The 20,306-nt window shown below is 44.7% G+C and overlaps 1 protein-coding gene across 5 annotated transcripts in view; it reads left to right on the forward strand.

Annotated features, from left to right (window-relative positions):
- Positions 1-20,306, forward strand: part of PRTG (protogenin) — a 165,567-nt gene that overhangs the window by 82,543 nt on the left and 62,718 nt on the right. For 3 of the 5 annotated variants that reach the window (XM_058665820.1, XM_058665818.1, XM_058665821.1), the window contains 4 exons: positions 9,540-9,635; positions 10,226-10,412; positions 11,022-11,149; positions 13,495-13,665. The exons of 1 other annotated variant lie outside the window; for it this stretch is intronic. In XM_058665820.1, the coding sequence (XP_058521803.1) occupies positions 9,540-9,635; positions 10,226-10,412; positions 11,022-11,149; positions 13,495-13,665 (582 nt within the window). The remainder of the gene's footprint in view (positions 1-9,539; positions 9,636-10,225; positions 10,413-11,021; positions 11,150-13,494; positions 13,666-20,306) is intronic. One more of the 5 variants, XM_058665819.1, reaches the window with a different exon arrangement.

Consider the following 20,306-nt stretch of genomic DNA (forward strand, 5'->3'; position numbering starts at 1 on the left):
TAGGTGCAGGGTCCCAAGGCTTTGGGCCGTACTCGACTGCTTTCTCAGGCCACAAGCAGAGAGCTGGATGGGAAGTGGAGCTGCCGGGATTAGAACTGGTGCCCATATGGGATCCCAGCACGTTCAAGGTGAGGACTTCAGCCGCTAGGCCACGCCGCTGGGGCTGGTAAAACTTGAGTTTGTAAGGGGGGTGATTTAGAAACCTTTTGCAATGAAAAGTAGATATAACTTAGAATTGTTAATGGGTTATCTATGATATTGTATATAAAATTAATACACTGTTAAATCATATTCATTTGGAGTAGAATTAGGTTCTTGATAAATACAACTTTAGAAAGATTTTCTTGTTACAGAGAAGCTCATTTTACTGATCTTCATTGTTCTTGTTCTAGGTATAAGCAGTAGTAATGAGATTTTTTTTTAAAAAAATATAGAATTAAATTCATTTCTGTGTCCATCTGTTTGCCGTTCCTAGGACTAGTCCTGTCACGTTCTCCCATATTTCCCTTCAATGAAACGAGTTACTGTTCTTCCATGAGTGAGGACATGTGTTAATTGCTTTCCAAAGCATTCTTCATCATGAGGGCTAGTTCCTTGTTAGCAGGTGTCAGATTATTAGATGAATACGGAGTGTGTGGGTGAAGGTGGATTTGCCACGTAGAAGGTGATACACCACATGACATGGTTGCCAAAACAGGCACCATTCATAATGGCCATGAACACAAAGCACTGTGCTTTCGACTGTGTGTGCAAGTCAGACGCTTGGGAACCTTGACCTCTCCGAGCAGGGGGTATTAGTAAGGATAGAGCAAGAACTCGGCTTCAGGGTTGACTTACTGCAAACGTGTAGGGATTGTAGACTCCAGGCTTAGCTTTTTGAAGGTGTCCAGTGACTAGAAGCTCATCACAAAGGTGTTTCCCCAACTTTGCTAAGTGCGCTCCATTCTTCATACTGCCGTTCCTTCTCTTCTAGGCGGTATTATGCACATAATAAGGACAACAGTAGTATTGTGTGCTTACTCATTATAGATAATGTGTACAAGACCTAAAGAAGCATGAGTTTGTGTATTACTCTTAAAACCTTTATAAAAGAGACTGTATTATATCTCCACATTCCAAATGAAAGTAATGAGACTTAGAAAAGCAAGAAACTTGCTCAGGTAAAGAATACATTAGGAGTCCATTTCTTTTGCTAGATTAAAATTAAAAGTAAGAGTCATGTCTTCCTAATCTTTGACTCTTTTATACAGTGCCTAATTTTTCGTAGGCCTTTGACATATGTTTGGCAAATACACATTTCTTGGCCAGCTGGGCCTCTGGGTCTTACATTTGCTACCGGGACTACTAATACTGGCTGAGGAGCTAGTAACGAGAGTGAATCAGAAAGGAAGAATGATAGTATTGCCCCAGTAGTGTGTCACAAAGTGATTCTCTTTGGACCAAAGGTTGACATCCTAATCAAGAAAAAGCATTCATTTAACTGGTGACCATGATCAATTTAGTGTAAGCTGACACAGCCAGTGTTTAAGACTGCCATTAAATATCTCTGATTCATTTCACATTCTTCATTTTTGTATATTGCTAAGTCTTTATACAAGTTTAACTGTAAATTCAAATACTGGGCTCATCAAGAATCAAGGAATGACATTGTGTCCCTGATGTCAAGTTTTGAAGAGCCTGGTCCAGCTCCCCACCCCATCTTTTCTCCTTTGCCTGTGCTATTGTTTCTAACTTCCCCTCCTGACTTTGCTGTTTTCCTCAAACCATCACACCATGTTGCCTCACTCTGCCGAGTCTCATGTAACCAGGCACTACAGATGCGGCAGCACTTAGCCTCAACAGGGCTATTGCAGGCTTGAGAGTGCTCTGTCCCTCTGGCGTTTCTTGGTGTGGCTGCTGGTCTCTGCCGTGTTCCCTGGGCACTGGAGTGTCCATGCAGAACTCTAATGTTGTCCGACTGTGTAATGTAATGCTGAGGGTCATTCTTTGTGCATTTTCCTGTGTCTAACATGTTGGACCTGGGTACTTTATCACTCTGAATCCTTAATTTTGCTCATGATATATCTGTTTTGTCTTTTCATTCTTAGCTAATAAATCTTTTTACTTGATAATGCTCCTCTGATTATTTGAAGGTTCCGGTCCCTTGTTTCTCTCTTAAATTCACAAACAGTATGTGTAGTCATATTTTTAACAGACTGGTAAGTAGTAAGCCCGGAGTTGGCATTGGGGCACAGTGGGGTTGAGCTGTTCCTTGGTTGTGCCTGTACCCTGTCTGAGTGCCTGGGTTCATAGCCTGCTTCTACTAACCCAATTACCTGCTGATCCCCAAACAGGAAGGTAAAAGATACTGGACCAAGTGATGGGACCCCAAGCACCCCCACTGGAGGCCTGCATTGAGTTCCACTTTCCTGGCTTTGGCTTCTCCCAGCCTTAGCTGTTGTGGACATTTCGGAAGTGAAACTGTGTGGAAGATATGCTTCCTCTGTCATTTTGCCTTCCAAATAAATAAACATTTAAAAAAATGTAAATACACCAGGGTGTTCCAGGTTGAACAAGCACTGGATTTAGGGTCTGGATTCAGGTCTGTTAAGGTCCCAGGGGAGCATGTTACAAGTCTCTGCATGTTGTTGCTCAGCTTTCTCTCCTGAACCAAGCCTTTTTATTTTTTAAATTGGCTTCTTTGTAGGGTAGAAAGAATAGAGCATATGTGAACATCCTGAATAGGTTTTCCTGTTTCTTATATAGTTTTCTCCAAATAGTTTGTCCTAATTTGTATCTTTTGCTGTTAAAGTAAATCCAAAGAGGCCACCATTGTGACATAGTTGATTAAGCCACCACTTGCAACACTGGCATCCAAATCAGAGTGGGGTCTTGGCTCTTTTGCTGCTGCTCTTTTTTTTAATTGAGTAGTAATTGCTCTATAATCAGAACTTTTTTTAAAGATTTATTTTATTTTCATTACTAAGTCAGATATACAAAGAGGAGGAGAGACAGAGAGGAAGATCTTCCATCCAATCATTCACTCCCCAAGTGAGCGCAACGGCCGGTGCTGCGCCAATCTGAAACCAGGTCTCCCACATGGGTGCAGGGTCCCAAGGCTTTGGGCCGTCCTCGACTGCATTCCCTGCAGGGCACAAGCAGGGAGCTGGATGGGAAGTGGAGCCACCGGGATTAGAACCGGTGCCCATATGGGATCCTTGCGCATTCAAGGCGAGGACTTCAGCTGCTAGGCCATGGCGCCGGGGCTCTAATCGGAACTTTTAAGATTTATTTTTATTTGAAAGGCAAAGTTACAGAAGAGAGTGAGAGAGATTGAGAGAATCATCTATCTACTAGTTATTTCCTCAAATGACCACAATGGCCAGAGGTAGGCCAAGTGAAGTCAGGAGCTAGGAGCTTTTTCTGGGACTTCCATATGGGTGCAGGGGCCCAAGGACTTGGCCCTTCCTTTGCTGCCTGCTCAGGCCATTACCAGGGAGCTGGATAACAAGTGGAGCCTCTGGGACTCAGGATGACACTGCAGGGAGAGGCTTAGCCTACTAAGCCACTGCACTGGCCCTGCTTGGTTTCTGATGGAGATTCCTGCTCATGTGCCTGTGAAGACAGTGGTGGTGGTTCAAGTGTTGCACTTTACCTTTCTTGTCTGAATAAGAAGAATCTGGCACCCGCGGTGGACTTGGTTTTCTGCCTGGTGATTTGTCTTTTCCTGGCCTCAGGTCACCGAGCATGGAAAGTCTCTCCTTGACGCTGGCTGATTCCCAAGCGGCCACTGAAAGAGATACTGCTTCTCAAGGGGGCTGGCTTGAGTCTTTCCCGGCTGGACAGTAGCCGGATGCTGGTTATGGCTTGTGCATTCACAGAGCATCTGCATTCTCTGTCTTCTTGGGATATGTAAGCTGTTTCAGTAGACCAGCAGCAACAAAATTCATTCTGGATTGAAGATTTAGAGCAAGCTGTTAGTTTTTTAAAATCTAGAGGGGAAACCTCAAAAGCACTATGTTAGGATCCATACAAAGTAACCATTTCTGAGGTTGGCTTTGTGACACAGTGCATTAAGATATTATGGACAGGGGCCCGGCGGCGTGGCCTAGCGGCTGAAGTCCTCGCCTTGAATGCCCCGGGATCCCATATGGGCGCCGGTTCTAATCCCGGCAGCTCCACTTCCCATCCAGCTCCCTGCCTGTGGCCTGGGAAGGCAGTCGAGTACGGCCCAAGGCCTTGGGACCCTGCACCCACATGGGAGACCCAGAAGAGGTTCCTGGTTCCCGGCATCGGATCGGCGCGCACCGGCCCGTTGTGGCTCACTTGGGGAGTGAATCATCTGATGGAAGATCTTTCTCTCTGTCTCTCCTCCTCTCTGTATATCTGACTTTGTAATAAATAAATAAATCTTTAAAAAAAATAAAAGATATTATGGACAGGGGCCCAGCGTTGTGGCCTAGCAACTAAAGTTCTCACCTTGAAAGCGCCAGGATCCCATATGGGCACCAGTTCTAATCCTGGCAGCTCCACCTCCCATCCAGCTCCCTGCTTGTGGCCTGAGAAAGTAGTGGAGGATGGCCCAAGGCCATAGGATCCTGCACCCGTGTGGGAGACTTGGAGGAAGTTCCAGGCTCCTGACTTCGGACCAGCTGTTGTGGTCACTTAGGGAGTGAATCTTCAGACGGAAGATCTTCCTCTCTGTCTCTCCTCTCTGTATATCTGACTTTACAATAAAAATAAATAAAATCTTTTTAAAAAGATAGTATGGACAACACCAAGGTCTAGCTGCTCTGCTCATGAAGCCTGCTGCCATGCACCTTGGAAGGCTGTGGATTCATGCCACTGCCACCCACAGCGGTTACCAGGGTGGAACTCCTGGCTCCTGACTTCCCCCTGGCGCAGCCCTGCTGCTCTTCGGGGCATTTGGGGAGTGAGCCAGCAGATGGAAGCTCACTCCTTTGCTCTCTTTTTGGTTTTTTTCTCCTTCCCTCTCTCCCCCGAGGGTTTTCTCCCCTACCCTCTCTCCTCTACACTGTGTGTGTGCATGCTTGTGCACATGTGCCTTTGAAGTAGATGAAAATAAACATTTTTTTGAAGTCAGCACTGCAGAGATGTTGATGGTGAGGGATTGTTTGCGTCATAGAACAAAGATCCATTTCTCCACCTGCACTCACGGCCCTCGTCCCAATCTGCCTACCCACGGACAGTGTGAGCTGATTGGCGGGCCAGGCTGTCTCAGTGTTCTGTGTATGCTGCTTTCCTGCCAAAACACCTTTCCTTCAAGAGGCTTCCCTAAAGTCCCCCTTCTAACCTATGTGACACACAATAAAGAGATGGTGTTTTCCAGGTTTGTGCTATGACTAGAATGCCCGCAGCCAATTGAATTCCCTCTGTAGCACTGAACTCAGGATTCATTCGACTTTGTTTTCAACAATGTGTAGAAGGAAGAGAGAATAAGAACAGATTCCCAGTAGATGGCCATTATCCTAAACAAGATCTCCTCTTCTATTCATTTAGCTCCTAAAACATTTTTTTAAAAGTTTAGCTAGTAGTAGTTGTACCTGTCCGTGATGTGACATTCCAGTGCATTCCCCTAGTCTGTACCAGTCGGATGGACATTTTGCTTTGTTGTCGAAGCACCTCTGTTCTGTGGGCTCTGAAACACTCGGGGTTCTGTGACCTGCAGTCACCCCAACATCCTGGATGGTGATAGAAACTTCAGCTTTCTCATGAACTGGAGCTGGGACCCATTCCCCAGCCGCCTGCAGCCCCTCGCCCACATCCCTCCCAGCTTAGAAATTGCTACCCTATGTGCAGATTGAGTTGTTTAAGCCTTCACATGTGAGGAAAAGCATATATGTGTCTTTCTGCGTGTTTTACTTTATTTAATGATCTCCAGTTCTGTAAACCAAAGTCTTTGGAATCTTTGACTTCAGTGCTGAATGCCATATATCGTTTCAGTCACAGATCTAAACGTGTATGTTCCCTGATCATTATTTTACTAAGTGTATTGAGAATGTGTGTATTTTAAGGTACCTTATAGGAGACAAACATAGGTTCTTGTTTCTTGGACCACCTTTGTGTAGACTGGAAATTTTCCTAGTACCTTTTGTACAGCAAGTTTTTTTTTTTTAAAGATTTATTCATTTTATTACAGCCAGATATACACAGAGGAGGAGAGACAGAGAGGAAGATCTTCCGTCCGATGATTCACTCCCCAAGTGAGCCGCAACGGGCCGATGCGCGCCAATCCGAAGCCGGGAACCTGGAACCTCCTCCGGGTCTCCCACGCGGGTGCAGGGTCCCAATGCATTGGGCCGTCCTCGACTGCTTTCCCAGGCCACAAGCAGGGAGCTGGATGGGAAGTGGAGCTGCCGGGATTAGAACCGGCGCCCATATGGGATCCCGGGGCGTTCAAGGCGAGGACTTTAGCCGCTAGGCCACGCCACCGGGCCCGTACAGCAAGTTTTAAAATGGTAATATCATGGGGCCGATGCCTTGGCACAGTAGGTTAAGCCTTCACCTGCAGTGCCAGGTGAGAGTGAGAGTCAGTTCAAGTCCTGGATGCTCCACTTTCAATCCAGGTCCCTGCTGAGGTGCCTGAGAAAGCAGAAAAAGATGACCCAAGAACTTGGGTCCCTGCACCCACATGGGAGACCTGGAAAATGCTTCAGACTCCTGGCTTTGGACCACTCCAGCTTCAGCCATTGTAGCCATCTGAGGAGTGAATCAGTGGATGGAAGATTTGTCTCCCTCTCTGTGTCTTTTCTCTTTAGATCGACCTTTCAAATAAAAATAAACTATCTATCTATTTATATATATATATAAAACAACCAAGTTTTATAGAATTTTGTGATAATCAAGAAAACCTAAAAGACATTTATATAATTCATATTAGTCTTCCTTTTTATTTGAGGCACAAAAGTCTTCTAAGTTGCAGAAATTTTTCCTGTGGATTTTTTAAAAAAGATTTATTAATTTTTATTGAAAAATTTTTCATCTGCTGATTTACTCCCCAAGTGGCCACAATGGCCAAAGCTGAGCTGATTCGAAACAAGGAACAGGAACCTCCTCTGGGTCTTGAATGTGGGCGCAGGGTCCCAAAGCCTTGGGCCGTCCTCGACTGCTTTCCCAGGCCACAAACAGGGAGCTGGAAGAGAAGTAGAGCAGCCAGGACACAAACTGTACCCACATGGGATCCCGGTGGATGCAAGGCTAGGACTCTAGCTACTAGACTTTTGTGCTGGACTCCCTTCTTGTGGTTTCAATTTTGGAAAAATAAATGAAAATGATGTAACATTTGAATATTAACGTTAGAATGTTTTTCCATTTAAAAAGTACAGAAACACAAGCTGGCATCATGGCATAACAGGCTGTTCCTCTGCCTTTGGTACCAACATCTGATCTAGGCATTGGTTCGAGTCCTGCCTGCTGCATTTTTGACCCAACTCCCTATTAATAACCTGGGAAGGCAGTGGAGGATAGCCTGAATTTTTTGGCCGCTACACCTACATAGGAGACCAGGCTTCTGAAGCTCCTGGCTTCAGATCAGGCCAGCTCTGACTGTTGTGGCCATTTGGGGAGTGAAGCAGCAGATGGAAGAGCTCTCTGTCTTGTCGTCTTCCACTTGGTAACTCTGACTTATAAATGAAATAAATAAATCTTAATTGTGTGTTTGTGTGTGTGTGTACACAAACTAAAGCTACCTTTGGACATGTTTATGAAATTTGTATTTTTAAACCCTAACCATGAAAAGGCAGAGGACAGAACAAGTCAGTCAACTACCTCAGCTGTATGTTGGCAATGAAAAAATGGGCAAACGGAGACTCAAAGAAGGACTACGTCAATCAGTGGATTCTTCAGCGACCTCATCATCCTTGGAATGGCGAGATTGGCAGCAATTCATAACTGTTGAACTATCAAAACCACTTGAGAAAGATCCTCGGCGCATGCCCCACATCAGGGACCTGGGGTGGGTGGGAGACTGGGTGGGGCTTCTCCCTTAAAATCCCCCTTTACCCCAGATACATGGAAAAAACAATGTGGAAATAAGTCTTAAAAGAAAAAGAAATTTGTGTCTTTAGATTTTTGACACCTCACTCTAAAATATTTTTAAATATTTTTTGATTTGAGAGTCAAGGAGAGAAAGATACCTGACAACCACTGGTTGATTTCCCTGATGGCTGTACCAGGGCTGGAGCCAGGAGGTGGGAGCTGTCTCATGTCTCCCTCCTTGGTGGAGCAAATCAGTTACTTGCATTTGCTTCTTAGGGTATGTATTAGTAAGAAGCTAGAATCTGGACTTGGAGCCAGGAGTTAAATCCAGGCATTTGGATGTGGGATACAGGTACCGTAACCCCATTAGGTACCTGTTCCTGAAGTTCCTTTTTCTTCTTTAGTTCCAAGTCCTTTTCTACACTGGAGGTTTTATATATACACATACACATACACACATATACATACAGTATAGTTGTCTTCACTTATAAACTACTGAGTTTGTGTTTCCTTTATTACTAGTTTGAGAATCACTGTGGAGAAATATTATTTTTAAGCAGTACTTATTCTTGCCCTAGGTACTGACCCTTTATAGTTAAATTTCATCACAAAAAATTCATCGTAAATGTGCTCATATTGGACTCAGGGTTGTATTACAGCGGTTTAAGCCACTAATGCCATCTGCAACACTGATACCCCAAATGAGTCCTGGTTCACTTCAGAGCCAGCTCCCTACTAATGCACCTGGAAAGGCAGCAGAAGATGTCCTAAGTTCAAATAAGTCAGTAATAAACTCAAATAATAGTATCCTATCTTTTGAATAAATAAATAAGTCTTTTAGAAAAAAAGTACAGTTCTTTAAAAACAAATGCATCCTCTTGAAAATTGTAAATCTGCAGTTAAGAATCCCCCTCCTCCTGCCAAGCCCTGAAAATTTTATTTTAAAAATCCATTTAAATTTTGGGTTTCGAACTGTACTAGTTGATGAGGGCCGGCAGAGGGAGCTCCAACATGCCTTTCTTGATGAATTTAGCTGTCAAGTTGAAAATGTAGGTTTATGTAAAAGGAAATAAACTAAAGACTTAACACATGAATATACAAGTGTTCAAAGCAACTAAAGGATGTAATGTTCCCTAACTGTGGTGGGATAAGTAATTAAACTTTGATCTACATGTTCTTAAATAAACCGCCCTCAACTGTAAATATCTCAAAAAAAGTTCTTTACAGTGTATTTAACCTCATGTACACGTCTGTCAAACAGTGCAAGGCTTTGCAAATCCAGACACTGATCAACCTGCAAGTGAGCTGGTGAAGAAGGAGTTGTAGTGCTGTTTTCCAAAGCCAGGTGTGGTAAACTGATTGTTCATCATGCTGGCAAGGCCACGTGAAGGTGGACTGCCGAGTCATTATGCAGGATCGGGAGAGACGGAAAACACTCACTTTATTTGTAGCTGTTACACATTCCAAAAAACTTGAAACCAGAATCAAGGAATGCTCCATCCACAGCCTCTGTCTATGCTTGGAGGGCTGGTCCTGATCATCACCTGTTGGTTTCTCTCCAGACCCCAGAAGAAAATACCACGTGAGGCTGCTGGCTTATAACAACATGGAGGATGGCTACCAGGCCGACCAGACCGTCAGCACGCCGGGCTGCACGTGTAAGTCGGAGCCACGTGGGCCTCTGTCCCCCGAGGCTGAAGCTGTCTTGCCTGCCCCTTTCCATTTGAGACTCAGTCCTGTCTGGAGGGCTCAGCTGTTGCGCTTCTTCGTCTCCTTCATGTTATCTAGCACGCTGTCTTGAACGTATAGATAGATGCCCAGTAGCTAAGATATAATAAATTGTAAGTCCAATTTTAGTTTCACATGCAGAAGACCACTGGATGTTTGGTAAAAGTAATTGCAGAGTATTTGGATTTTAATTTTTCTTTGTCAGGCTAATTGTTTCTCTGCATTTGCTGTTGAGTGTTGTTGCTGCTAAAATAGGCGTCATTCTAGCCGTACATCTACCACTGATAGTCTCACTCCCCTGTGCTTTTGCTTGCTAGTTTTTTCAGTATTGATGATATTTGAATCTTTTTCTTACTGATGTAAGAGTCCTTTGGGTTTGAAAGACAGATGTCTAAGCCACCAAGACTCTGGTGAATAAGTCCTAAAATCAGCCCATAGGGTTTTCCAGGTTCTGCCGTTTGACTGCTTTGCATGCTAAGCCTTAGGTCACGCAGTAAAGCAATGCTGTCTCTTGTGCTAGCTGTCCGAGATCGCATGGTGCCGCCTCCACCGCCACCCCACCATCTCTATGCCAAGGCCAACGGCTCGTCCTCCATCTTCCTGCACTGGAGGAGGCCTGCCTTCAGCACCGCCCAGGTCATTAACTACACCATCCGCTGTAACCCCGTGGGCCTGCAGAACGCATCTCTGGTTGTGTACCTTCAGACGTACGTAGCTTCTGCTCGTTGCAGTGTTGCTTGTCTTCCCTGCTGGTCTCATGCCTCCTTCTGCCCAGCTTGGGGCTCATTTGTTTCAGAACTGATCTCTGCAGAGGCTGGGAGTTTGTCATCTTTACCATATTCAGTTCTGAAAACTGTATTTTTGGACCTGAGTGTACAGAAATAACGTTTTTCTGAGTGTCTTGTAGTCAGTGTGGATAAGATGCTGTTCTTAGTTTGAAGTGACTAAGTATAATAAATTAAAAAGACTTTGTGCTGGCATCAAAAATGCTTTCAGTTGTGTTGTTCTATGTTCTAGGTTTAAAGATAGAGATGTGCCCATCCCAGCCAGTCTTTCAAAGAATGACTTGACTTCCACTATTTCAGAGGCAATGCCTTTGTGTTAGGATGTTTCAGTACTGTGAATTTTCTAGTTTCCTGTCAGGCAATGTGTAGGAAAGCAGCAAGTGTCAGATTTTAAAATTGAGTTTAGAATGCTCTGCTGCCCTACAGCAGCTGAATCACCATGGTATACTTTATCTGTTGCTTGGAGAGACCAAGACTCTGTGAAAGCCAGTGCACTCCCAGCATTAACAACGGCATTCCCCGTTATTGTAGGTCGGAAACTCACATGTTGGTTCAAGGTTTAGAATCAAACACCAAATACGAATTTGCTGTTCGACTGCATGTGGATCAGCTGTCCAGTCCTTGGAGCCCTGTAGTCTACCATTCTACACTTCCAGAAGGTAAAGACAACACTTCTGTTTATGGCTGTTACCTTTTTTAAAAACTTCAGAACTATTAAATGTATTTGTACTTTTAGGGAGGGCTGCCCTAATCACTCTAATCACTGACTTGTGTAGATGAGGATACTTCAAGGAGTTCATGGAAAATGGAATGAAAAGATAAATGTATTTTGGTGCAAAAGATTGAAATCTAGGTATACTTTTTTCACAATACACTTTTGAGATTTTTAAATACTTTGTATTCATGGGTGTTTAAATTTTTGCATCAAAATGAATGTATCTTCACAAATACACATATACACACATCTAGTAGCAGCATTTTTTAAAAGATTTGTTTTTATTTATCTGAAAGGCAAAGTGACAGAAGGGAGAAGCAGAGAGACAGAGAGAGAAAAAAAAACCTTTTATCCAGTGTTTCATTCCCCAAATGAGATCACAGTGGGCTTGGCTGAGCCAGAAAGTCTATCCTGGTCTCACACATGGGTGGCAGGAAGGCAAGTATCTGGCCATCTTCTGCTGCCTTCACAGCATGTGAGCAGGAAGCTGTATTGGAATCACTGCATCTGGGACTTGAACCAACACTCCAGGATGGAATGCCAGCATCTCAAGTGGCAGCTTAACGCACTGTGCCGCAACACAACACTGGCCCCATACTTACCTTTTACTAGTATTTGCATGAACTTTTTGAAGTACTTTCTTAGGTATTTTGTTTCTGAAATCTTGGAGTTTCTTTTCCTTTATCACATTTAAAGTATTTCTTTTTGAAAAAACTGCATGAGGGTTTAATTTTGGTGTCTGTTAAGGAAGTTTTTTTTTTAAGTCAGGAATGCCCTTCATGATGGTATCCAAATGATTTCAGTTGGAATTCAGTGAATTAAGTCATTGTTAATGACCGTAGGAGCCTGTATTGGAACCCATTTCTCTGTGAGTTCCAAAGAAACTGAGCACTGATTGCATGGTGACCTGTGCCCCTAGCTGAGATACTTCTTGTCTCGAGTCCTAATGAGGGTGAAGGACTGAGTGATTATCAAGGGCCGTTCCTGGTCTGTCTTCATGCTGAGAAGAAAAACAAGGGACACGTCTCTCAGTGAGCACGGGATTTCCTCGCCATGATTTTGGCAATAGCTTATGCATAACATGGTGCTGAAACTTTGAACTCCCATAAAACATACAGCCAACTGAAATTCAGAGATTTTACTACTTTCCACAGGTAGTAAGACTTGAGCCTGCCCTTATGAGGGACTAACTGAATGTTTTGGTCCCAGAAGCTTCTCTTTGGTGTCCTTCCAGATCAAATGACATTAATGTCATATTCATTTCAGTGGGAACTGTAATTTAGACTCACTGTGGTGAGGTAGAGCTTATTAATATCAGTGGAATTGTGAACATTCCTAGTTAGCAATTTAGCAGAATGTATCACATTCCTAAAAATGCAGTCCTTTGATTTGTTGATTTCTCTTCTAGGAATATGCCATCTCTTTTATGTTTTTTTTTTAAGTCTTTATAAAATGAAATGAGCTTTCTGAAAAAGAAAAATATTCTCACAAGTAGATATGATTTTGATATTTTTAAAAATAATTTACTTGGCCTGGTGTGATTGCCTTGCGGCTAAATTTCTTGCCTTGAACGCGCCGGGATCCCTTATGAGTGCTGGTTCTAATCCCGGCAACCCCACTTCCCATCCAGTTCCCTGGCTTGTGGCCTGGAAAAGCAGTCGAGAACGGCCCAAGGCCTTGGGACCCTGCACCCACATGGGAGGCCCAGAGGAGGCTCCTGACTTCAGATGGGCTCAGCTCCAGCCGTTGCAGCCACTCGGGGAGTGAATCAGTGGACAGAAGATCTTCCTCTCTGTCTGTCCTCCTCTCTGTTTATTTGACTTTCCAATAAGAATAAATTTTTCAAAAAATTGATTTCCTTATTTTTGTTTTTTTTGAAAGGCAGAATTTACAGAGAGAAAGAGGTAGAGAGAAGGTCTTCCACCCACTGATTCTTGCTCTCCAAATAGCACAGTGGCCGGAATTGAGCTGATCCAAAGCCAGGAGCTTCTTCCAAGTATCTCGCGTGGGTGTAGCATCCCAAGCACTTGGGTCATCCTTCGCTGTTTTCCCAGGCCGTAAGCAGAGAATTGGCTCAGAAGTGGAGCAGCTGGAACATGAACCAACACCCATATAGGATGCCTGAGCCACAAGGCAGCGGATTAGCTTGATGTACCACTGTGCAAGTCCCAAGATTTTAAAATTAGGTTTTTCTGGTTTTCCAAACTGTTTCTGTCAGTCTGCCAGCCAGGTATAGGTGTGTTTATCAATCATTTTACACCAGTAATACAGTATATTTGCTCATATCAGCACCAGCAGCCTCACCCGTGGGAGTGAAGATGACACCCATTGAAGATGACACTGCTCTGGGTTCTTGGCAACCCCCTGAGGGCCCAGAGACGGTTGTGACACACTACACTATCCTGTATGCATCCCAGAAGGCCTGGATTGCAGAGGAATGGCAGGTCCTTCACCAAGAAGGTAATTAGGATCCCAGGTGACCCAGGAGGATGAAAAGTTAGATTGTTAGCAATAAGGAAACAAAGGGAAAGTGGGTGTAGAGATTGTTTTGAATTTATATTTTTATGTACGGGATACTGACCTGTTTTCAGAATGATTCCCATTTCAGGTGACAGTAATTTAGCACAGAGCTGAAGACATCCCATGTTAGAGTGTCTGGGTTTGAGTCCTGACTCAGCACCTCATTCCAGCTTCCTTGTAAGACAGACTGAGGGGCCTGATGGACTCCTGGCACCAACATGAGAGACCTGGATTGAGTTCCTGGCTCCTGGCCCAGACCTGCTTGTTAATGAACATTTGGGGAGTTACATAGCAAATGGGAGCTCTCCCTAAACATTTCTCTTTTCCTCTCTCCTTATCTCTTAAAGAAATAAAATAAAAACATAAAACTTGAAAAGAATGGCTCCTATTTCAGAAAGGCCACTTTCCCTGTAGTCAGAAGAGGTTTGCCCGAGGAGTGAGGACAAGAGGGCTGTTGAAGGCTTGTTGGGCAGAAGATAATTGTCGTAATCTAGGAGAGAGTTGATAAAGCTACGCCAGGGAAGATGAGGATGGAGATGGAAAGAAGAGAGTGAAAGAATGAAGGAGATGAAGCTAACAGAGCCTGATACTGTATGAAGAAAGGCAATGAGGGAGAGAATTGTGGGTACTTACTAGGTTTCTGGCAGTGATGAGCCTTATGCTAGAGGAAGAAATACTGGAAAATACCTGGTTTGAGGAAGACCTTTGAACTGCTACTGAAATGACCCACAGCCAAAGCAGTGGCCTGCTGTGAGTGTCACTATCCACTGATGCACAAGACGATGAATTAGGCTTAAATTGTTAACATGACTTAACTTTCAATTAAAGAAACTGGATCCTAAAACTCCAGTGTTCGTAGGGACTGCATTCAGTATTAGAACATTTTTAAAACTCACAAATCATTTATATGGACCCATTCCATGAGTCTGTTCTGGGATGGACCACCACAGGAACAGAAAAGCATTCTTATGGCACTTCCTTAGATCAGACATGTGTGCTGGGAAGAGAATTGTCTGTCAAGCAGTTAAAAGCATAAAAGGCTTCCAAGAAGGAGATTTGTTGGCCACTTGCATATTCTGGTCACAGTGTAGTAATGGCATGTTGCATATACTTTGCCTTTCAAGGAGAATATTTACCACATAAAGAAGATTAACTTTAGAGACATTTATGTGTTCATAACGTAAAACTTTTTTTTTAAGATTTTTTATTATTATTGGAAAGCCGGATATACAGAGAGGAGGAGAGACAGAGAGGAAGATCTTCCATCCGATGTTTCACTCCCCAAGTGAGCCGCAACGGGCCGGTACGCGCCAATCCGATGCCCGGAACCAGGAACCTCTTCCGGGTCTCCCACGCAGGTGCAGTGTCCCAAAGCTTTGGGCTGTCCTCAACTGCTTTCCCAGGCCACAAGCAGGGAGCTGGATGGGAAGTGGAGCTGCCGGGATTAGAACCGGCGCCCATATGGGATCCCGGGGCTTTCAAGGCGAGGACTTTAGCCGCTAGGCCACGCCGCCGGGCCCCATAACGTAAAACTCTTTGCAAAATTGTAAAACAAGCAAATGGTAACTTTACTGAAGATTTTTTTTTTTAAGATTTGTTTGAAAGCAGAAGAACAAAGAAAGATCTTTTAACTGCTAGTTTATTCCCCAAATGCCATAAGAGCCAAGAGCCAAGAACTACATTAGATCTCCCACTTGCATGGTAGGGACTCAAGTCCTTGGGCCATCATCCACTGCCTTCCCAGATGCATTCACAGGAAGCAGAATCTGAAGCAGAGTAGCTGAGAGTCGAGTTTGCACTCCAGTGTGGAATGAGGGTATGCCAGTTGGCAGTTTCACCTGTGCCACCATGCCTGCTCTTAGCTGGAGTTGAGATAGTTGTATCTTTGTGGGGTTTTTTAAAATTTATTTTTAAAGATTTATTTATTTTTATTCGAAAGTCAGATATACAGAGAAGGGGAGAGACAGAGAGGAAGATCTCCCTTCCAATGATTCACTCCTCAAGTGGCCACGAGGGCTGCAGCTGAGCCAATTCGAAGCCAGCAGCCTCTGCTGGGTCTCCCACATGGGTACAGGGTCCCAAGGCTTTCGGCTGTTCTCGACTGCTTTTCCAGGCCACAAGTAGGGAGCTGGATGGGAAGTGAGGCTGCCAGGATACAAACCAGTGCCTGTATGGGATCCTGGCATGTTTAAGGTGAAGACTCAGCTGTTAGGCTACTGCGCCAGGCCCTACATTTTTAAAAAAATTAAGATTTTATTTTTTATTGCAAAGTCAGATTTACAGAAATAAAGAAATATAGAGATCTTACATTTGCTGGTTTACTCACCAAGTGGCCGTTAATGACCAGAGCTGAGCCAATCCGGAGCCAGAAGCCAGGAGCCAGGAACCTGTTCTAGGTCTCCCATGCAGGTGCAGGGTCCCCAGGCTTTGGGCCATCCTCCACTATTTTCCCAGGCCATAAGCAGGGAGCTGGAAGGGAAATGGAAGCAGCCAGGATACGCACTGGCACCCATATGGGATCCCAGTGCATGCAAGGTGAGGAGTTAAGGCCAGGTCCATATATTTGTGTTTAAGCAGAAGCCCCACTGAGTCATGATTTCTTGGTTACTGAAGATACTTGAAAGCAGGAAGTACTTAGCAGCAGCACAATTTTATAGTTGTGTCAACTGTTACTCCCTAAGCACTCTGAAACTTGACACAGTCATTTTGCTCTCTTCCATTTCCTTGAATTGGCAGTTTGGGCTGGAATCGTGTGAGCAGTTCTTTTCCTCTCTCATGAGGCTGCAGCCGTCTCGTAGTTTTGATAGGGCTTGAGTAGCCTGGAAACTGCAGGAGAGGCATTCAGAATCAGGAAAAGGGAAGAAGCCCCATGTACAAAGGTTTCTAAACCTCTGTGTCATGTTTGCTAATGTAACCTTGTAGCTGAGCAAGTCATATGGCCAAGTCCCAGAATCATTACAGAGTAGGCTGCCCAAGGGTGTAAACAGATGGAAGGGTCCTTCAGAGGGCCTTTGGAGTCTGCTGCAGCAATCTTAAAATGTAAAATTTTGTTTAATTATTCAATTCCAAACTTATTTATTGGCACAGTGCCAATAAAGGAAGTGTCTTAACTGTTACTAATAAAGAATTTGTGTCATATGAACACATACACTTAAGGTCTTCATTTTTACCTGCATGAAAGGAAACAGTATTTTGTTGCGGCCTTTTTTTTTTTACATGTTGTCATTTATATATTTGAGACAGAGCTCAGAAAACAGCATTTTGCCTCATTGATGGCTCAGTAGTGAAATGGACTATAATTGCAGGTTTTTATATTTGTGTCAGCCTTTCTGTAGTGATGCACAGGAAAAAGTAATCTAGGTGCTGCTTGGTGTAATTTTCGCACAGTCTCATTGAATAGCTTTTGTCCTTTGTTAAATGTAGAGAACCGTTTTTCATAGCTTAAGCTGGCGATTCAAAGAGAACAAATGAACAGTATAAGTAAAAAGCAATTGTGTTTACTTTTTGAGAGAGAAAGAAATATAAAGGATTTGACTCACCCATGTTTGAATGAAAAGCAAAGACTACAACATGGCATTTACAGTAGCAAAAAAGTAAAATTATATGTCTGATCATGGCATGTTTTCAGAAGGTAATATACATAAGGAAATAGAAGAAAAAGAAAAGAGAAGATGTGAACTCCTCTTACATGCTTGTTAATATTTTCTGTGTTCTTATACATAATTATGTACATATTTCATTAAAAACTAGTAACAAATGCAGTAATATGTTTTATGGCTCAAAATATTTTTAAAATGTTTTTGGTGAGTTTAAGACACTTGTGACTAAAATGGGACATGAGGCTAGGGTTGAGCAGAAATAGGAAGCATGGGTCAGAACCTGCAGCCTTTACCTGCCTGGTATGCAGTAGATCAACACAAAGTACTCAGACTTGTTTTTTTTTTTCTTTTTTTTTTGAAGAAACTTGTCAGCTATTTATTTTTGGGGGGCGGCTTTTTTTTATTATTATTTTTTAATAATCTTACTTAGTTGATGAGGGAACAAAGTGTCAAGGGCTACAGGTAAAGTGGGTAATACCATTGTTTCCACATCAATATCATTTTACCCTGTATCTGGGGTCAGGGAAAAAAACAAAGGGAAAAGCCCCACCCAACCTCCCACCCATCCCAGATCCCCAACGGGAGGTGCGCTCCAAGGGTCCTGCTCATACAGTTTTGATAGTTCATCAGCTCTGGATTGCTGCCAATCTCTCAGTTCCAATCGCAATGAACCCTATTCAGAATCCACTGGCTGACAGTCTCTTCATGGTTGGGGTTCTAAGATCAGCAGTTCAGTTGGAGGGATCTCCAAAGAAACTTCATCTGAGATGATCCCAGGCCTGATTCTTGTGCGAGTTTGCTAGTACAGAGTCCAACACCGTCCGTCACACCAATCAGCTTATGCTCATGCTGGTCGTTGGGATTGCTGGGTTTGTTCTGTTTCCAGTCCTGTCTTCCTCGTGAACCAATGGGTGTTGTAGTCCAGTTCGATCCTGCCCACTTCATACTCGGTCCTCACGCAAACCGGTTGGAGCTGCAGCCTGGTTGGGGCGACTCCCCATAACCCCACCAGTTCTGCCCCCTACCCTGGTTCCCATGCTTGCCAGTATGCACTGCAGGCTTGTCAAGTCTGTCCCACATCCTGTTTAGCTCTCACACGTGTCGATGGGTATTGAAGCCCAACTCAACCCAACCAACCTACTATCCAGCCCACACACCTACTGGCAGGTGCCCTTCTGTACAGCCACTCCTGCCCCTGTCCTGGTGTTCTTGCTGTCCAATGAGAGTGGTAGCCCCGGAGGAGGTGCCCACTATTTCCCTTCTAGGCCACACTCACTCCCAGATTATGCACTCTCCAGGTAGTTCTGGCATTTGACTTGACAGAATTAGCTCCAAGTGCCAGCCTCTGCCAGCTAGTACTGCAGCTAGCCCAACCAACCCTCACCCACTCTAGTTTTTGCTTGCACCAGTCGGAACAGTCAGCCCACCGTGGCCCTTCCCTTATCTAGCCCACATGAGGCCCACAGGTGTAACAGCCCTGCCTATTCTGATCTGCCCCCATCCCGACTCACGCTTTCCCATGGAAGTAGTTGTCCAGCAGGGGAGCCCACATTCCCCTGTCAGCTTTGCCTCCTCCCCCTGATTATCACATGTGCTGTTTGGGCACTGCAACCACATCTGGTATGGCTCATCTCACCTTGGCATTCCTTATTGTGTACTAGTATGTGTTGCAACCGAACCTGGCTCGACCCACACTCTGTTCTGGCGCTCGGACTCACCAGCGGGTGATGTGAATGGGTTCAGCCTGGTCTGCCCCCAATCCATGCCATGTGTATACCAGTGGGATAATTTCCATAGCCTGTTCTGGGCTGTTTCCTATTGTGCTTCTTGCACTTACCTGCAGGGACTGTGTCCTGCCAGAGGAGTTGCCCAGGCTCCTCCATCAGAAACTCTCCCAGTGCCAGGTTTCGCACATGCCAGTGGGTCCATGAGCCAGCCCTGTTCAGTTCACCTCCTGTCCTAGCAGGAACAGTGGTGTTTCCTGAATGTTCTTCAACCCAATCTGGTTCTTATTGTTGGATGTTTCAACCCAGCCATGGCTCTTCCATACCCCCATACGGCTTACACATGGTTCAGTAAGGGCTGAGACCTAGCCTAGTCTGTCATACACTTCCCCTGGTCCTGCAGAGCACCAGATGGTGTTGGAGTCTGGCCCGGCTTGGTGCTTCCATTCCCAGTCCACACTTGTGCCAAGTGGGATTACACTCGTATCCTGATCGGAACGCAGCCCCATTTACAGCCCATGCGCTCATTGGTGGGAAACTCAACCCAGCTAGAGTATCCCCTTAGCTGCCCAACTGGGCCTATTCCCAGCCTTAGATCTTGTGAAGGCCAGTGGTTGCTCTGATTCAACTTGGTAGAGCCCCTCTCTTGTCCTGTCCCCTTAGATGCTGTGGCTTAGCATCCCTGTCTTAACGCAGATCAGTAGGTACAAGGACCTACTTGGCATGACCTGTGCTCCAACCTGATTTCTGTTGTTTCTTGTGAGTTAAGGTTTGCTCAGCCCTGCCCATTCTGTCCCCTTCCAGTGGCAGCACGGCCCACCCCACATCCTGTTAAAGGATGCACTTTCAGGTGCTGCTGCCTTGACCTGTGCTGACTGTTTTGGGTTCCTGCACCCGTGTGTGATGGCAGGTGGCATGGTCACATCTAGCTTAGTCCATCCCAACCCCAGCTTGCGAGCTAACCAGGGGGAACTTGTATTTCCACAGGGTTGGGCCCACACAACCCCATAGAGTCTACTCCCAGACCAAGTTCTCTCGCGTGCTGGATAGAGTTTTGACCCTGCCAGATGTGACCACTCCACCACTCCACCAAACAGTTGGGTAATGGTACCCATCACTGCCAAAGAGGCCCCCATCCATAACATTGGCGTGGGCTAGTGTGTGACGATCAGTGATGTTCTAGGCAAACAGGCCATTTCTGTATTCCAAATTGGGTTGGTGTATCTAACTAACCATAATTGTCTCCTGGGTACTTCCT

Source organism: Ochotona princeps, chromosome 6 (genome assembly GCF_030435755.1).
Source record: "Ochotona princeps isolate mOchPri1 chromosome 6, mOchPri1.hap1, whole genome shotgun sequence".
In the NCBI taxonomy this organism is placed as follows: Eukaryota; Metazoa; Chordata; class Mammalia; order Lagomorpha; family Ochotonidae; genus Ochotona; species Ochotona princeps.